The 18,503-nt window shown below is 42.2% G+C and overlaps 1 protein-coding gene across 10 annotated transcripts in view; it reads left to right on the top strand.

Moving 5' to 3' along the window:
• Window positions 1-4,252: 4,252 nt before the first annotated feature.
• Cntrl (centriolin) overlaps window positions 4,253-18,503 on the top strand; it is an 88,386-nt gene continuing 74,135 nt past the window's right edge. For 4 of the 10 annotated variants that reach the window (XM_052726325.1, XM_052726323.1, XM_052726324.1 and 1 more), the window contains exons 1-4: window positions 4,254-4,453; window positions 10,192-10,439; window positions 12,042-12,172; window positions 17,066-17,196. In XM_052726325.1, coding sequence (XP_052582285.1) covers window positions 10,223-10,439; window positions 12,042-12,172; window positions 17,066-17,196 — 479 coding nt within the window. In that variant the 5' untranslated portion in view covers window positions 4,254-4,453; window positions 10,192-10,222. Of the gene's footprint in view, window positions 4,454-10,191; window positions 10,440-12,041; window positions 12,173-17,065; window positions 17,197-18,503 lie in introns of those variants that run through there. The other 6 variants (XM_052726318.1, XM_052726317.1, XM_052726316.1 and 3 more) reach the window with 3 other exon arrangements.

Here is an 18,503-nt window from a genome sequence, read left to right as displayed (position 1 = left end):
ACTCCTTGGCATTCCTTTTAAAGCCCTTTGGCAGATACAGTCAGGGCCTGATGGATTAGGATCCAAGCCCTCCTGAGGCTATCCTGTGTTTTCTGTCTTTCTCTCTCTAACTATATTTATATCTAATATTTCATGCTGTTCCTGTTTGAGTACCCTGGGGAAAAATGGGGGTGGGGTAGCCCCCCCACAGGAGATGTGTCACAAGGGGTAGGCTTTGAAGTTTCAAAAGCCCACAACATTCCCAGTTAGCTCTCTCTGCCTCATGGCTGTATTTCAAGATGTAAAATATCCACTACTGCTCCATCAACCATGCCTGCCTGCTTGCTGCCATGCTCCTGGCCTTGATGGTCAATTTATCTATATTAACTAGCTAGAATTCTTCTGAAAAAAGCAGTGGGGGCACTTTCTTTTTATAGCAATTCACATAGTCGACTTAGAGAAGCTTTAAAATTAGAAACAAAGTTAGAGGTCTGTGGAGCTGAACAAATGAGAAAGCTGGACATAAGCAAATAGCATTTCCTATCTGTTCTGGTCTTCAGTGTTCGGGGATGTGCCCTTTCACTTAGATGAGAGAATCTCTTTGACCTTGGGGAAGGGAATGGTGAATCTGGCTTTAAGGGGTACTGTTCAGAGACAGAGGGGTTCCAGATTTGCAGGACTGGTTCTAGCTGGACCTGAGAGTTTAAGCCCAGTCCTGGCTTTAGAGTACAGGCAGACTACAAATGTCACAAACTTCAGCACTGGAAAAAGGCCTAGGGTTAATCCATTAGGTTATTCATTTATTTTAATGATATAGTGGACATGAAAGGTCTTCCCAGTGCATACTTGGATTCACACCTTATAAAAAAGGAAGTCTGTAATTCCACTCCACTGTCACAATGCCATATTTCCACATTTTTCACTGTGCTACACTCTCTCTCAGCGCCCAAAAGATATTTACATTCATTCACCAAGCATACTCACAGACTACATACGTGTTAGGGTTATCACATATCCACATATTGAAAAATAAATACAGAGCAAGGAAACACAAACAACAGAAGCCCAGTTAATTGAGGGAAGATATTGAAGGCATCCTATGAAGTCTGATATTTTGTAGATGGCAGCAGGCCAGCTGAAATTTTTTATAGAATCGGGTCATTTTCTCATATCTATATTTTCAAGGGTCTAAGATAGGATTTATATTTATCATGGAAAATATTTTTTTAAACTATACCTTATAAGACTTAGAGGGAAAAGAGCAAGTCATACAAAAATCCCAGCATGCATGGGGTTACAGTCTCAACCCTAGCTGAGGAGCTATTGGCAATTGATGAAGGCTACAAGACTCAGTTTTCTTCAGGGATGAGTGCTGTGGAATAATCCTCTTGTACACTGTAAGATTTGTCATTTGAATTGGCTTAATAAAACACTGATTGGCCAGGCATGAAGTGTAGGTGGGGTGACCAAACTAAGAATGCTGGGAAGAGGAAGGGCGGAGTGAGGAATCACCAGCCAGATGCAGAGGAAGCAAGATGAGAATGCCAGACTGAGAAAAGGCACCAAGCCACGTGGCTAAACATAGATAAGAATTATGGGTTAACTTAAGTGTAACAGCTAGTTAGTAATAAGCCTGAGCTACTGGCCAAGCATTTATAAATAATATAAGCCTCCGAGTCAATTATCTGGGAAGCAGCTGCTGGGTATTTGGGAATAGGCAGGCAGGAGAGAAACTGCCACCTACAGATGAGGCCCTTGAGAGGCCACCCATGCTTTAGCAGCAGACAACCCTACACCCTTACCCATACTGACAGCATTAAATAAACTTGATGGATTTACAGAAAACAAAAACAAAACACATTAATTTCGGAGGAAAAAGTGGTGGTGGTGGGGGGCGTGAAAGAATTGTAGAGTAGGAAATGGGGGTTGTGTTTGACCAAAACACACAACATGGCCCAGTGGTGATGGCACATGCCTTTAATCCCTGCACTTGGGAGGCTGAGGCCATCTTGGTCTACAGAGTTAGTTCTAGGACAGTCAAGGCTACACAGAGAAACCCTGTCTCAAAAACCAAAATAAATAAATAAGCACACACTGCATGTATGTATGAAATTTCCAAACAACAGAAACAAGCTTTATTTTTAAATGTAGCTGTAATCTAGTTAATTTTTGTAAAGTCATGCTATTAAGTCACAGAAATGGGACAGTGGAGGCTGCCACCTCTGCCTGAGAAGTCCCTCTGACTCTCTTTTAAAGGTGACACACGGTGTTTAGTGTGGAGTGCAAAGGAGGAAGCAAGTAAGAACGCAGAGTTTTGCTAGGGCTTGGACAAAAGAGTCATCGAGAACTAAGTCACTGTGCCGGGGCCCATCTTTCAACCTTGGAGACATGTCACAGCCAGGCTACCTTCACATCTTCCTAGGTGATATCTATATTGTAAATTAAATGCAACCCAGAAAAATGACAACGTCAGTCTCTCTTCTGAAGTCTTCAAGGCTGGAGGTACATCCAAGTTTTTCACCATGCTAAACCCCAGAGAAGGTTAATTACTAGATCTGTATGAAGAAGAAAAACAGGGCAACGTGAAACCAGATGAAAACAGGAGCTACACAACTCCCTGGAATTTTGTGTGTGTTTTTTGAGAGCTACTGACAGGATTGATGAATTAACTCTGGCACAGTGTAATCCGACAACGGAACTCATCTGAACACCATTACAGATTAGGGGTACAGCCATGAGCTTGTGCAATAAACCCAAGTCTCTGAAAAGACAAGTAGACGGGTGTTAAAGAACAGAACAGAACCTCAGCAATGTACACATACCGAACTAATACACAACATTTGAACTTTGACTAGAAATGGATACAACTTCCTTTCAAGGTTAAACAGATCTTTACATAAAGTTTGCTTTTCAACTGCAATGACTATTGTGCTGAATAGTGATGGGGAGGGGAGCATTATCCAAATGGGAGTAAAAAGCGCCCCCTGTTGGCAATTACCAGAATTTCCTGTCCAGTGAAATTACCTCTGCTTCTATAAAACAGCAAGGTTTAAAGCTGCTTGTAAGGTTCCTCTTCCGTCTTCAGCTTCTGCACTCCAGACTATTGCACAAGCCATACTGAACTACATTTGTGTATTACTTACGTTTTCTTCCAACCACAATGAATTACTTAATATCCAGTTCACTGCCAAATTCTCTTCCCCAATTCTTCCTGGGGTTTGTACAAGCTGTTCTCTTGGCCAAGCAAATCTCCGCCCTTCGGTTAAATTCTTCTTTCAGAGTTAAGATGAAAAGTGATTTCTAAGAAGTCTTGCTTAATGATAAGAACAATTAGGGCATACTGAGAACTTACTAAATGTTAGATACTGCTTTAAGTTCTTTCAAATTATTAAAGTTTCTGCTCATTGGGAAAGCTGCAGGAAATGGAGATGATTACCTGTTACGTGGGAGAAGAAACTGAGGCAGAGAGGAAATACCTAAAAAGTGTTAGAAAAAATGAGCCAGGAAGTTAGTGGTAAAGAAAGGAAACTTTAATGCTGGACTGGAGAATAAGGTAGTTAAGAAATACGCCCTTTGGGCTAGAGAGGTGGCTCAGTGCTTGGAAGCACTGGTTGCTCTCCCAGAGGACCCAGGCTCAGTCCCAGCACCCGTATGACAGCTCAAAATGGTGTGTAACTGCAGTTTTAGGGGATCTGATGCCGTCTTCTGGCCTCAACAGGCAGGAGGCATGCACGTGGTGCAGACAAACATGCAATCAAAGCAGAAAATGCAGTAGAAGACAGCACTTTTGGGCATACCCAGCTCAAGTCTCTGCAAATCCTTCTTGCTTTAGTTCCTTTGTGCTAACATGAAGAACATTCTCGGGCTGAATATCTCAGGCTCACATAGCTCCCTAAACCTCAGGAGGATGGCAGCTGGAGCCCAAGGACGCGCAGCCACGTCCGGCTGGATAGGTTCCCAAATTTGCCTCCAACATAGTCAGGTACGGGATAAGCTGCTTTGAGACACGGAAGCTCAAGGCCAGCCTTTCACCATCTGAATGTTGTGGACAACTGGTCCCTCAGGCTGTTGCCTCAGGGAGAGGAACGGCTGGCCTGGAAGCCTCGCCTCACAGACTCGGTGCCCAGGAGGCTGACCGCAGCCCGCCAGCTCGTTCACGGAAGCCGCGCATCCGAAGCGGAGCTCGCCTGGAGGCGGCAGGAGTGGCGGGAAGTCATCCCCGCCCCGCCCACTAGCTCCGTGCCGGGGGCGTGGCGAGAACAAGCCCCGCCCACACCGAGCGGCGCCTCTCGGCAACTGGCACAACACAACAAGATGGCCGCCGCGCGGCCGGTCGCCTGAGGGCCCGCGTCTCCGTGTCGCCCCTCCCGCGAGGCTGTCCCTCCCGTTCCTCAGGCGGTGAAGTGTGCTTCGGCGTCGGCACCAGGCGGGGCAGGCGTGCGGCTAAGGCCGGGAGGCCCCGGGTCAGCGTGAGGTGGGCCGGCTCGGGACGGATTCGGGGCGGGGGTGTGTGCTTGGAAAGGGGATTGGACGGGAGGGCGGGCGGGCAGGGGCCGGCGTGGGCCGGGGAGGGAGGGGAGGGCAGGGAGGGGAGACGCTCGGCCGCTGGCTCGCCCGAGCGCTGCTGCGTCGCCGCCCGGCTGGGTGCGACGCTCTGAAGGATGTGGTCCCGTACGAGGAAGGGGGCCGGGGCAGGGGGCCGGGGCGTGCCACTGTCCCCCGAATGCCTGCGACGGAGATGGGCTGGCAATCCAGAGGGCAGCTTGGGAGGGAATGTCGGTCGAGAGAAATAGGGACCAGTGAATGTGGACGCCGCACTTGATTCTACCACTCTGCTTTCCTTAAACCTTAGCTCTGTGGCTCTAGGCAGGTTCCCTTTTTTTAAACCTTTTTTTTTTTAAAGTATATGTGAATGGGGGACATGCCGTGGTGCACATGTGGAGTCACTTCTATCCTTCTACGTTTACATGGGTTCCAGATAATGGAACTTAGATCATCAAATTAGCACCGGATGCCTTTACCCACTGAGCCACCTCGCTGGCCCCCTGGGCATGTTTCTTAACTACTTCCTTGATGTCTTAGTTACTGCTGTAGTAAGACAACTGTGACCAAAATCAGCTTGGGGAGGAAAGGGTTTTTGTCTTACAGGTCCCTGATTACAGTGCACTGAGGAAAATCAAGGCAGGAACTGAACGAAGGAATTTAAGCAGAAGCAGTGGAGGAATGCTGCTTACTGGCTTGTCCCTCTTGGCTTGCTCATTCTGCTTTCAAAATACCATCCAGGACCACTTCCCCAGGAGTGGTATGGTCCCCAGGGATCTGGACCCTCTCCCATTAATCAAGAAAATGCCCTACAGGCCAATCTTTGGTTTTTCAGGACAGGGTTTCTCTGTGTAACAGCCCTGGCTGTCCTGGAACTCATATGTAGACCAGGCTGACTTTGAACTCACAGAGATCCACCTGTCTCTGCCTCCCAAGTGCTGGGATTAAAGGTGTGCTCCTCTACTGCCTGGCACCTACAGGCCAATCTTATGGATGCATTTTGTCAATTAAAATTCCCTCTTCACAGTTGTCTAGGTTTGTGTCAAGTTGACAAAAACCAATCAGCACCCTTGAGCTGTTTCTTCATGTGTAAGAATCATATCTAATCACTTTTGAGTGTTCGCCATGTGTCAGATACAGTTCTAAACACTACTTAAGTATAAAGTCGTTTAGAATTTAATGTAACTGGAAGTTGCATTCACACTTTAAAACTGAGCAAGTAACCTCAAAGTAAATAATTTGTCTTAATTTTACATAGTAAATGAAAAACGATTTTGATTTAGGCCATGTAATTCTAGAATCCAAGGTCTTGATTGCTAACTATCACTTGTAAAATGAGATGAGTAATTTTGTTGTAACATAGCATCTTAAGGATTTAAATTTGGCAATGTCTGGAGCTGGAAAGATGGCTCAGAGGTTTAGAGCACTGGCTGCTCTTCCAGAGGTCCTGAGTTCAATCTCCAGCACCCACATGGTGGCTCACAACTGTCTATAATGGGATCTGATGCCATATTCTGGTGTGCATGCTGACAAAGTGTCCATATTCATAAAATCTATATTTAAACAAATTTTTTTTTAAATGGCAATGTCTTTGGAGTGTTCACCTGTCCCTTCCAGGCAGTAGGCCTTCTTATTGTTTACACAATAGGCAATCCTTCTCTACTCTCTTGCGGTTTACAGTCTGATAGGAGAAACAAATCCAATGGAATGAATGTTTATAAATCACTTAGTGCAGAGTCTGCAATGCAGAGACTGTCTTCTCATACATCCTGAGTGTGGAAACCTCAGCTGTGTGTTTGCTCCTCAATTCATAAAAATTGCTCAGTGAAGTTGGATAAATAAACTAATAGAGAGGGATGGGAAGTTCGTGAGATGGGAGGGAAGAACTAAGGTTGTAAATAGATAGAGGAAGGTGTACTAGCCAGGGTGTTAGCCTGGAAAGGCATGTTCTGAGATACTCAGGTTGAAATGAAGATGAGCAGCGGCGGTTTGGGCGTGTTGTTTGAGTATTCAAAGAATGGAGAAGGATGTGGTACTTGTTGAGAGATAGCAGGTGAGGAAGATGGGATAGATACTGAAGAGTTAAGGGAGAGTATTAGAACTGTAGAGAGATGGGGAAGAATACTGTGGTGTCTGGGAACTGGGACAGAATTTGTGAGGAAAACTTTACAGTTCAAATGGTAGTGAAAAAGTAAAAGGCAGAAGTGGGTAGCAGGGACATTGGCTTTAAAATGAATTGTGACTAGGTTAGAGACCTTGAAGGATGATGAAGTTTAACGAGAATATTTAAATAAGAAGGTGTAGAATGAAGAGAATCAGAGGGATAGTACTAAGATGTTAAAGGGCTAAGGAAAAACTGTTGGGGTTGTTAGATCAGGGCAAGTATCTGGGTTTGTGAGTGGCAGGATGTTGTCATATAAATCTAATTGTCACAACACTCCAGTGGCTCTCTCTTGCTCTGTTGAACATCTGCTGGGCATTTAAAAACAAATCTCCAGCTCTCCAGTTGTTTTCTTGTTTCTATTTTGTTCCTTGACAACAGGAGCACCACCCTGTCTTCTCTTTTCCATTGTTTCCATTTGTTCATTCTGGGGTCAAACTTCAACCCATTGCAAACAACAACACAGGGTCATACTTCTCTGTTTTTTCCTTAAGAAATGAGTGGCTACCACCAAAGTTAACTAGAATATGCTAGTGGCCACTATTTACACAGGGTTTACCAAGTACCAAATACCATAACAAACTTGTATTTGTTGTGTGATATTTTGTTTGTGTTCTGACAAATAAGGCTTGCCTGGAGATCAGAGGGTGGAACTAGCCACTAGTTAACCACAGAGCCAGGCAGTGGTGGCACACACCTTTCATCCCAGCATTTGAGAGGAGGAAGCAGGAAGATCAGGAGTTCAAGGCCACCCTGGGCTATCCATATTGAACCAGTCTAAAAGAGAAACGGAGCTGGACACTGGTGGTGCACGCCTTTAATCCCAGCACTGAGGAGATGCAGACAGGAATATTAGGCAAATAGAGACAGGATCTCATCCCATTCAGTCTGAGGATTCTTGGAGACAAGATCACCTCCCCCTGCCCCCCATTCAGTCTGAGATTTCATAGAGGTATGAAGTCTCTGATGGCCCACTACTCTGCTTCTCTGATCTTTTAGCATTCACCCTTAATATCTGACTTCGGGTTTTTATTTGATAAGACTAATTAAGATCACACATCATATATTGTCACTTTGGAAGAACTGGATACATACTATCTCATATTTTACAGATGAAGAGTTCATTTGCCCAAAGTTCCACACTAATTGGATAAGCCAAAATTTCAATTCTCCTATGATCCCCAAACCTGTGCTCTTTGTTACCATGTCATATAGCTGAATGAGTTTTCTGGGGTTTGGATCATGTTTTTCATCATGTCCTGCAGGGCACCACATGCCTTACACAAAACAAACTCTAAGTGACTTCTGCCTCATTACAGTATTACATAGTTAGTTCACTGCACACATACACACACATCACTACTTTAAACTGCTAACTTACATATGTCTATACTTTTTCTTTCATTTTTCTCATGTGAAACTAACCAAGTAAGTCAGAAAAGCTTTCTCCCGAAGTCACAAAACTACTGTTTATACCACCATCACAAAACGTTTTGCTCTTTATTTTAAAAGGGTGGCTAAAATAACTAAACAAAAACCCATTTGTGTCTAATATCATACTATTTTTACATGGAAAAGGGTCTCTTGGTCATACTACTGATTCTGTGTTAAGGTGAACTGGCATTCTCCTTCAGATATGAACAATACACTCAAGCTTGAGAAACTAGGCTTGATGCAAACACTTAGATAAAATGTATTTACTCTTTGTGGTGGTTTGAATTAGGGTGGCCCCATAGGCTCATATATCTGAGTACTTAGTCCCCAGCTGGTGGAACTGTTTGGGAAGGAATGGCTGTTTTGGAGGAGTAGTGTCACTAGGGGTGGGCCAGGTAGTTCACCTTCTGCTTGTGGATGAAGATGTGAGGTCTCAGCTGCTGCTGCCTGCCTGCCGCCATGCTGCCTGCCATGATGGTCATGAACTACCCCTCTGGAACTGTAAACTGGAACCTTTGATAAGTTCTTCCTTCTCTAAGTTGTCTTGTTATAGTGTCTTGCCACAGCAATAGAAAGTAACTAAGTCACTCTCATTAATAAAATTAATTAATGGATGATAAATACTCTAGGTTATAGTTTTCATAAAGGAAATAAATTCAAAACAAAACAAAACAGGGAGGTACAGGCCATCCTCTTATATCTTTTTTTCCTGTCTCAGCATATCTGATGATTATAAAAATAGGATAATGTGTATCATATACTATAGATATATTTTTATATTTTTCTTGTTTTTGTTTAAAAAAAAAGCACCCTATATCTTTAGGCAGTTCAATTATTTTGTGTCTTACATCTTAGTCTTCTCTCCAAATCATCGAAATTGTAAACCATCTAGAATTCCTCTTGTAAATCCTAGTGATCATCTCACTAAATTATTATGAAGTCTTGTTACCTCTCCTGCTAAGTAAAATTTGTATTTACCCAGTCATAGAATTAGAAAAGTATTCTGTGGATTCCAGAAACCTTTTTATAACCTGTGACCTGAAAGATTAAATGATGGTTCCAAAGTCACAGTGCACCTGCAGGTCCCTCCTTGAGTTGCCCAAGTCTGGATATTGGAACATACACTGTCTCATAGGGTAATTATCCTGTGAGCCAAAGTTTGGGATTACAGGTTTTGAGAATGGAGACTCAGGCAGCACTTAGGGACAGAAATGGAACTGAGGTTTGGGAACAGTTTCATTGGTTGCAGATCAACATTTGTCTTATTTGAACATGGTTTGATACCTTAGCAAACCCGCGATTAAGAAAAGCTAGACTAAGACTCAGCTAATTGTTTCAAAAGTATATTGTTAAGTTGGACTTTCAGTTAGTTTGTACATGAAGGTTGTGTTTGGCTGTATAGAAACTCAAGGCCAAATTCAACATACATAAAGATGTGTATACATCATTCTATTACAGTACCCCTTCTGATACCAATTTATCATTAGATTGAAAACTACTTTAACTTAATCCACTATCTCACTAAATGTTTCTTCCTAAAACTTAACTGTGTATTTGAGAGCTGAGGGTATGTGTTGGATCGTCCAAGGTGACATTTAAAGGGGACAAAAGGGACACTTAGAGGAGTACTGGCATTTGGGCTGAGTAGAGGATCATGGTCCAGCGAAGGAGGCTACAGAGTAGCCAGAAAGACAGAAGAAAGCCAATAGAACATGGTGTCACAGACTGGTTTCTAGGAGGAAAGGGTGCTTACAAGTATTGGTTGTCATATATTCCCATATGTGACCTGGTATGGGAAGGACTGGGAAAAGTTTGGGCTGATAAACTGAGAAAAGAAGTAACAAGTAAGACTCTGACCTGAGCATGTGTCAGTGACAGGCCTTCCGGGGTCTGGTCCCTGTGGAGGGGTGATCAGCATTTAAGACAGCACTGCTCTATAAGTTTAGAGAAGTATGGGCCAAGTCTCCATAGCCTTTGAGTTCACAGCCTTATGGTCTTAGAGCTCTAGAGATAATCTAATACTCTTAATAACTGCAGAGAGTTAACATTATTAAATACATTGAAAACTCTTACAGGTTTTGATGGCCACCTGGTTTTATTCTTGCAATGAAGAAAGGTTCTGAACAAAAGCTCTCCAAAGCAAGGATGCCACTGTCATCTCATTTTTCTGGGCCATCATCTCTTATGTCCAATATGCGATCTAGGTCACTTTCACCGTTAATTGGATCTGAGACTCCACCTTTTCATGCTGATGGACAGTGGTCTGTACAGGCTGAGCTTACAGATGAAAACACCATGCTTTTGGAGTCCCAACACCATAAAGGTACTGCTAAAAATGTGTCTGGTCTCACACGTAAGTAGAGATGGGAAGTACTGAGCTTAGATGTAGGACCCGGATGTAACACCCTCCTGAACTAACTTGAATTGCTGTTTTAACTGGTAGAAACTGTGAGAATGGGGAGAGGACTGAGGCTTTGGGTGAGGATAGAGATGTCTGTGAAGGCATCAGGGGTGGGAAGTTTCTCGAGAGGAGGTTGGATTTCTTGTTGAGTTCTTTCAAGGTCTTCCTAGGAATATTCCACCCTCTTTATTTAGTTGGGGTTGGACATACCTCCTTACTTGAGAGTGGAGTGCTTTCAAGATAGAAGTTCAGTAGAAATGTGCTTAGCCATGCTTGGCTCTTCAGTCTGCTGGTTTTCAAACTGCCTCTCTGTGAGAGCACTGACTTCCACTTAGGGACCATGCACATGTCCCCCCAGCAATTCAAGTTTTGTTTTTTTTTTCCTTAAAAACTTTCTGCTGTGCTAGTTCCTGTTTTCAGAAATGCTTTATTCTTTACTAGGTCGTGAAATCTCGTCAACCTCTGCTGACCTGATGGTTTTATAAAAATATGTCAACATTGAGTTCATACTCTACTGTGCAGCTTTACTGCCTATTGGTACCTGGTTATTTCTGAATTGATTATTATTCCAAAATATTGGTTTTGTGTTAGGAGACTTTTCTTTTTATAAAACAATATGACTTTAACAGTCTTTGACTACACTTTCCACAAAGGCCATAAAAGTTCTGTTACTTACAAGCTGATACCCTATGTCCATAAAATATGTTACTTTTATTAAATAAAGCAACAGATGAAAAAAAATAGCACTCTGAAACAAACCTCAGTGCTGCATATGGTTGAAAGTTCAAGTAAAAACACTTGCCACATAGGCCTGAGGACCTGAGCTTGAGCTCCAGGACCCATGGTGGAAGGCAAGAACTGACTCCCAAAAGTTATGTTCTTATATCCACACATGTACCATGGTAAAAGTGCAGCTGCGCACGTGTACACACACACACACACACAGAGTACAAGTTTTAAATGTATCTGCTTGAGTTGACATTTTGATTTGTGCTATATTAGTTGCAGGATATTGAGAAAAATAATTTAAAATATTTATTTTTGTATGTGCATGTTTTGCCTGCATGTGTATCAATGCACTACTTGTATGCCTGGTGCCCTTGGAGGCCAGATGAGAGTATTGGATCCCTTAGCACTGGAGTTACAGATGGTTGTGAGCTGCTGTGTGGGTGCTGGGATCAAACCCATGTCCTCTGAATAGCAGCCAGTGCTCTTAACTAATGAGCCATTTCTCTTGATCAAACAGTTTTTTATAGAATGTGAACATTAATAATTTTTCTTCAAAGGTTTATACAAATTACATTTTTAATGTAAAAAACATTTATCACAAAGCCCAAACTGTAACTGTTTTCATCATGATAGTGAAGTGATATAAAGTGACATATTAAGGTACTGTGATTACAACTAGCCAGATACTCTGTACATCTACATAGATTAAAATTTCTTTAAGTATAGTGTAAAAGTGATTTGTATTTTATGATATTTATACCTTCTTAATGATAATGACCTGTTTTTGGATTTCAGGAGCGGATTCTTATGTAGGAGTCCGGTATATTACAGAGGCCCTCATCAAAAAAATCACTAAACAAGACAATTTGACCCTGGTACATTCTCTGAACCTTTCACTTTCTAAAGATGGTGGCAAGAAATTTAGGGTAGGTTTCCAACAATTTCTAAACATAAACATTGATTTCATTTTTTTATGTCTTAAACCTGCCAGAATTTTTTTTTTAGGAATGTCTTATTTTTTCCTTTAATGATTTTTTAAAATTTAATTTTAGTTTTGTGTGTTTGCACACATGAGTGCAGGAGGTCAGAGGCTGTGGGTATTTGTGAACTACTTGATGTAGGTGCTAGAAATTGAATTCAAGATGTATTGCCTTACCAGTACAATAGCAGTAACAGGGAAGGCAGGAAAAGAAATGTAGACCATTCTTGTGAGTATACTCGTGATGAATGAGGGCTAAGAGGAAGGCTCAGTAGAAACCCTGTTATAGTGCAGTGCGTCTTGCTGATAACAGGAGAAGTGTGAACATGGCGAATATGAATTGTGCAGCAGGGAAAATGGCCTAGGCCACTGCCATAGCCTTGCTGCAATGGCTCCCACTTCATTGGTATTAGCCATGTGATGCATATTGATTGTAAAGTGGCTGCCTTTAAACTGAGAAGGGGAGAGGCCGTTAAACAGTGCAGTCCTTAGTTTGTACAGGGGAACAGTGGTGGGAGAGTTCTTGTTGAATAGTTTGTGCTGCTTACTGTATGGGCATTGCTGAGGGTCAGGGAGAATATTGGCAGAACCTTACTACTCGGTCAGGGAAAGCAGTAGAGGTCTAGGAAAGCTGTTAGGATTCACTGATCAAAGCAGCCTCTAATGCACCTCCCTTAGTGTGTTCTGTCAAGGAATCTGTTGTATAAAGTATTCACCATTATTTTCCAATTGGAACAATTTGTTTATATTGTGTGTTGCGGGGGTAATTATTATTTTGGTTCACTTTATTTTGTTTTGGTTTTAGAGATCTCAGTCCATAGTTGTTTGGCTCTGGTATTTTGGGGCCTATTGTGAGGCAAAATACAGCAGAGAGACATGCCAGAGCAAAGCTGCCCAGCTCCCTCCTGGCAGCCGGAAGAGAGAGAGGACAGACAGCAGGAGCCAGAGTTCTGTGCCCTCTTGTTTTCAGTGGGGTGTCATCTTCTTACCTAACTGGCCGCAGAGCTTTTGCTGTCTTGTTTCCAGTGGAAGTTCTCTGTCAGAAGTGTGGTATCTCCATATCTTAGTGCCTTTGTCCAGTAGTCTATACTTCACTGACTCTAGAGAAGCAACTGGAAAGCCCCTTTACTGGTCTTTGTAAATAATTGTATTGGTACTCAGCCACACTAAGTTGTTTACATGCTGTCTACAGCTAGTCACACACACTATTAGAGTTGAGATGTGGCCCACAGAATCAAAAGTATGTACTAGCTGGCTTTTTATAGAAAATGTCTGCTGTCCTTGCTCTGGAGCATTTACTATTTTATCTCAGACTGTGTTATGTAAGCACATTGTAATAGCTTAATTTCTTTTTTTGTTTTTGTTTTGTTTTGTTTTCTTCTTTGAGACAGGGTCTCACTATGTAGTTCTGGCTGTCCTGGAACTTGCTCTGTAGACCAGGCTGGCCTCTGTATACCACAGAGATCCATTTGCCTCTGCCTCCTGAGTGCTGGGATTAAAGGTGTGCACTACTATATCTGGCTATGTAATAGCTTAATTTTTAATTAAAAAATTAAAAATGGACTCTATTGCATTACATCCAAACATTAAACGCAGAGGGAAAGAACTCAGGGAAAGCAAAACAGACAAGGAAATGCTTCAAAAGAAAATGAGACTGTTGTTTTCCTCCTAAATAAACACTAGCACACGTACCATAAAGGAAGACACTATAGATTCAGCTTCCTAGAGATTTTATTTTTTTTTTGGGTTTTTTTTTTTTTGGTTTTTTCGAGACAGGGTTTCTTATCTTTTTTTTTTTTTTTTTTTTTGGTTTTTCGAGACAGGGTTTCTCTGTGTAGCTTTGCGCCTTTCCTGGAACTCGCTTTGGAGACCAGGCTGGCCTCGAACTCACAGAGATTCGCCTGCCTCTGCCTCCCGAGTGCTGGGATTAAAGGCGTGCGCCACCACCGCCCGGCGAGACAGGGTTTCTTTGTGTAGCTTTGCGCCTTTCCTGGAATTCGCTTTGGAGACCAGGCTGGCCTTGTACTCACAGAGATCCACCTGCCTCTGCCTCCCGAGTGCTGGGATTAAAGGCGTGCGCCACCACCGCCCGGCTCAGCTTCCTAGAGATTTTAAAGAGAGCTTTGTAAATGTTCAAAGGCAAACAGATCTGGCAGTTAGTGTGGGCAGCATGTGTAGCAGCACCATTCATGTAATACAGAAGATGTCCTCTGACTCAGTGACAGAGACGGGAGATTTGCAAAGAATGTGAGCAGGCAGTTCAAAATGTGCTATCAATGACCACTAGTAACTTGAAACCCTGACCCGTTCATTACTGTCAAATAAAACAATAGTTTGGTAGCATTGTATGTTTTGTACAGCCTGTGGTCAAGTTTTGAAAGCTTTCACTATCCCGGAGGTCTGAGAAGGGGTGTTGTGTGTGTGTGTGTGTGTGTGTGTGTGTGTGTGTGTGTGAGCACAGAGAGCAGGTAGTGTTCAGATGTGCTTGTTCTCTGGTCAGTAACTTGGTTTTTACTTGCTGAGTTTACACTCAGTACCCAGCAGTTCTCCTACTCTATTATACTTTTCTAGGAACACGTTTTGAACATATATACCAAAATGCCAGTACAGTGATGCTTATTAAGTACTATTTAGATAGAAAATTTAGAAATGCCTAAACGTCTCATTGGAGATTGGCTAAATAAATTATAGTGCAATATACCATGAACTAATGTGTCAATTTTCTAAAGTGATTTAGAATCCTATGTTAACATGTCTTAGTCAGTGTTCTGTTGCTGTAAAGAGACACCATGACAAAGACATCTTTTACAAAAGAAAACATTTAACTATGGGCTTGCTTACGGTTTCAGAGGTCAGTCCGTTATCACCATGGCAGCAGTGACACAGCTCCTCCAGCAAGGTCACGCTTCCTATCCTTTCCCTGATAGCCCATCAGTTGGGGATGTAGCTTGAAATATGTGCGTGTATGGGGCCAGTCCCATCCGAACCACCACAATGGGGTGTACTTCTTTTTTCTTCGTATTAGTTTCAGTGAAAATCAGATTCTAAAAGTGTTTTATTTAGTATAATCTCAAGCTATTTTAAAAATTCTGTTTGCTGTATGCATGGCCAGAAAGGAGCGCATACACATCAGCCTCTTAACAGTGGTTTACTGAGCCATGCGACTCTTACCTTAGTGAGCTCAGAAAGAATGTTTTATGTTTCATTTGAAGATTTAAATAGAATACACTCAGGTTTCAGTTATATAGTTATGGAGGAGAAGGAAACCTGCGGTAGTTTTAGAGTTAAAGAAATGAAATATCAAATCAGTTTGTAGTTGTTTGTGGCTCTTATATGCACCAGACATGTCAGTCTAAGGAGGACATGTCAGTCTAGCTTGTAGTCTAGGATTTTAGAGTTTGGTGTGAAAGTGTCCAGGATTGAGTGTGAGATTAGGGAGAATCAGGGAGTTTGGGTTGGGGAGGCAAAGCCAGTGTGAAAGCCTGAAGGATCTGTTGTATTGGAAAAGACCCGAGAGCATGAGGCATGGAGGCTACAGAGAAGGATGATGAAAGTGACGCAGAATAGCCAGAGAGGAGAACAGAAGTCATGGCTTTCTCAAACCCACCAGGCCGTTCTTTCAAGGCCTCTGTAGAGTTTTGTTTTTAAGATTTTTATTTTGAGTGTGTGTGTGTGTGTGTGTGTGTGTGTGTGTGTGTGTGTCCTGCATGTATGTCTGTGCACCTTGTGCATGCCTTGTGCCTACAGAGGCTAGAAGAGGGCACTGGATTCCCTGGAACTAGAGTTACAGATGGTTGTAGTAACCATGTGGGTGCTGAGAATCAAACATGGGTCCTTTTCTTACCTGCAGAGCCATCCCTCCAGACCCTTGCTTGCGGTTTTTGTTATTTAGTTGGCCTAGTATTCTGTGTTCCAGGGTGTACACACAAATGACTTCATGTTATTAAGTCTGTGCTGGATGTACTTCCTCTATGGGGCCTTCTCTTACTACCCAGTTTTAGACAGACACCTTCTCCTCTTCATTTAACAGATACTTACTTAGCGTCCAGTTTGTGTCGTACTATCACAAGATGTTTTCCTTATTGTCTTCTTTGAATTTTTCTGTCTGACAATCTTGTTTGATGTTGATATGCCAGTAAAGTCAAGAAACCCTATTTTCCTTACTTGCCACTATATTTCATGTACATAGAACAGCTCATGGCACATAATCCATGTTTGATAAATATTTGCTGAATGGATGGTAATAGAGAGGCCACGATGTGCTAAAAAGATGTATTGCCTTACCAGTACAATAGCAGTAACAGGGAAGGCAGGAAAAGAAATGTAGACCATTCTTGTGAGTATACTCGTGATGAATGAGGGCTAAGAGGAAGGCTCAGTAGAAACCCTGTTATAGTGCAGTGCGTCTTGCTGATAACAGGAGAAGTGTGAACATGGCGAATATGAATTGTGCAGCAGGGAAAATGGCCTAGGCCACTGCCATAGCCTTGCTGCAATGGCTCCCACTTCATTGGTATTAGCCATGTGATGCATATTGATTGTAAAGTGGCTGCCTTTAAACTGAGAAGGGGAGAGGCCGTTAAACAGTGCAGTCCTTAGTTTGTACAGGGGAACAGTGGTGGGAGAGTTCTTGTTGAATAGTTTGTGCTGCTTACTGTATGGGCATTGCTGAGGGTCAGGGAGAATATTGGCAGAACCTTATTACTCAGTCAGGGAAAGCAGTAGAGGTCTAGGAAAGCTGTTAGGATTCACTGATCAAAGCAGCCTCTAATGCACCTACCTTAGTGTGTTCTGTCAAGGAATCTGTTGTATAAAGTATTCACCATTTATTTCCAATTAGTACATCGAAAATTTGGAAAAGTGTGTTAAACTTGAAGTACTGAATCTCAGCTATAATCTAATAGCAAAGATTGAGAAAATGGACAAGCTGCTAAGATTACGTGAACTCAACTTATCCTATAACAAAATCAGGTGAGTGACTGCTCCTTTAGGTAGCATTGCAGGGTCTTCCTGTCAGTGGTAGACTAAGGGCATCCAGGTCATTGAAAGAATCCACTGAGGGATTGTGTGCTGGAACTTCCCATCTGTCTTCGTATTTCAGCATTACTTAACTAGAGGATAGTATTTTACTTAGCATTATTAAAGCAGATATATTTTTTGTTCCAACTTTTAATTATATTTTTAGCAGTAACTTTGACTAGATGTTGTCTGTGATTCCTTGCCTTATTATATAATAATGTTTATGTAAGAGAATGGTATTTTGATCTGGAAGATATTCCAAATAACTTGATCCTGTGTATTTATCTTCATGTTCTTTGCTCATTGTTGTAAGAGATAACACTGTGCGTCTCATTTCTAATTCAGATTCACATACAAATATACAACTACTGGGAGAAATAAATGTAAAACCCAGTAATGACTAAAGCTAGGTATAGAAAACTGTAACGGGGAAGATGAAGCAGGAAATCTTGGAAATCTTTAAACACTTTTTCCCCCGACCTAGACTTCTTAAATACAGTAGTCAGTAAATGAAAACAGGCTGGAGAGATGGCTCAGCAGTGCAGAGCACTGGCTGCTCCTCCAGAGCACACAGACTGTTCCCAGCACCCGTGTGGTGGCTCCAAACTGTAACCCCAGTGTCAGAGGAATCCTGCACCCTCTTCTGGCCTCCGTGGGCACTGCACACACATGCTTCACGGACAAATTTCATGTAGGCAAAACATGTATAAACATAAAATTTTAAAAAGTTGGGAGGGGGGAGAAAACAACTGTAATAACAAGAGAAGTTCTAATTTAGACAAAAATGAAATGTAAAAAAAAACTTGGCAAATCAAGTTCACAATATGAAAACTTTCAAAAGAATTGATCTGATGAAAGTAATTTCATGAAAATAGAGAAGCTCAGGAATATTTGGTCAGTATAGTAAATTGACTAGGGAATTAAATTGACAGCTAAATTGCTGGTAATGTAAAGGATATGCTATCAGTGAAAGTTTAGTGGGGTGAATGGCAAATGTGTTTTATTTAAGTATTTTCATTGCAGTGCATATATTCATAAACACAGTATCATTTTAGAATGTGCCGCATGTGCTACTGGTATAATCTTTGGTGAGGCCAGTGTAGTTATTGTGGACATGTGGACAGCACTGTGGCTCACAGCAGTGTGCTATTGAGTGCTCCACTCTCAGTGGTACGGCCATGGGCACCTCTTCTTTCCTGTTAGGAGATCTTCGAGTACGGTAAGGTGAGTAGGACTACAGGCTCACTCACAAAGGGTTG

This window comes from Peromyscus californicus, unplaced genomic scaffold (genome assembly GCF_007827085.1).
Source record: "Peromyscus californicus insignis strain IS unplaced genomic scaffold, ASM782708v3 Scaffold_7__1_contigs__length_154581171, whole genome shotgun sequence".
Classification (NCBI taxonomy): domain Eukaryota; kingdom Metazoa; phylum Chordata; class Mammalia; order Rodentia; family Cricetidae; genus Peromyscus; species Peromyscus californicus.
Note: the sequence above shows the minus strand (reverse complement) of the source record. Positions and strands in the feature narration are given on the sequence as shown.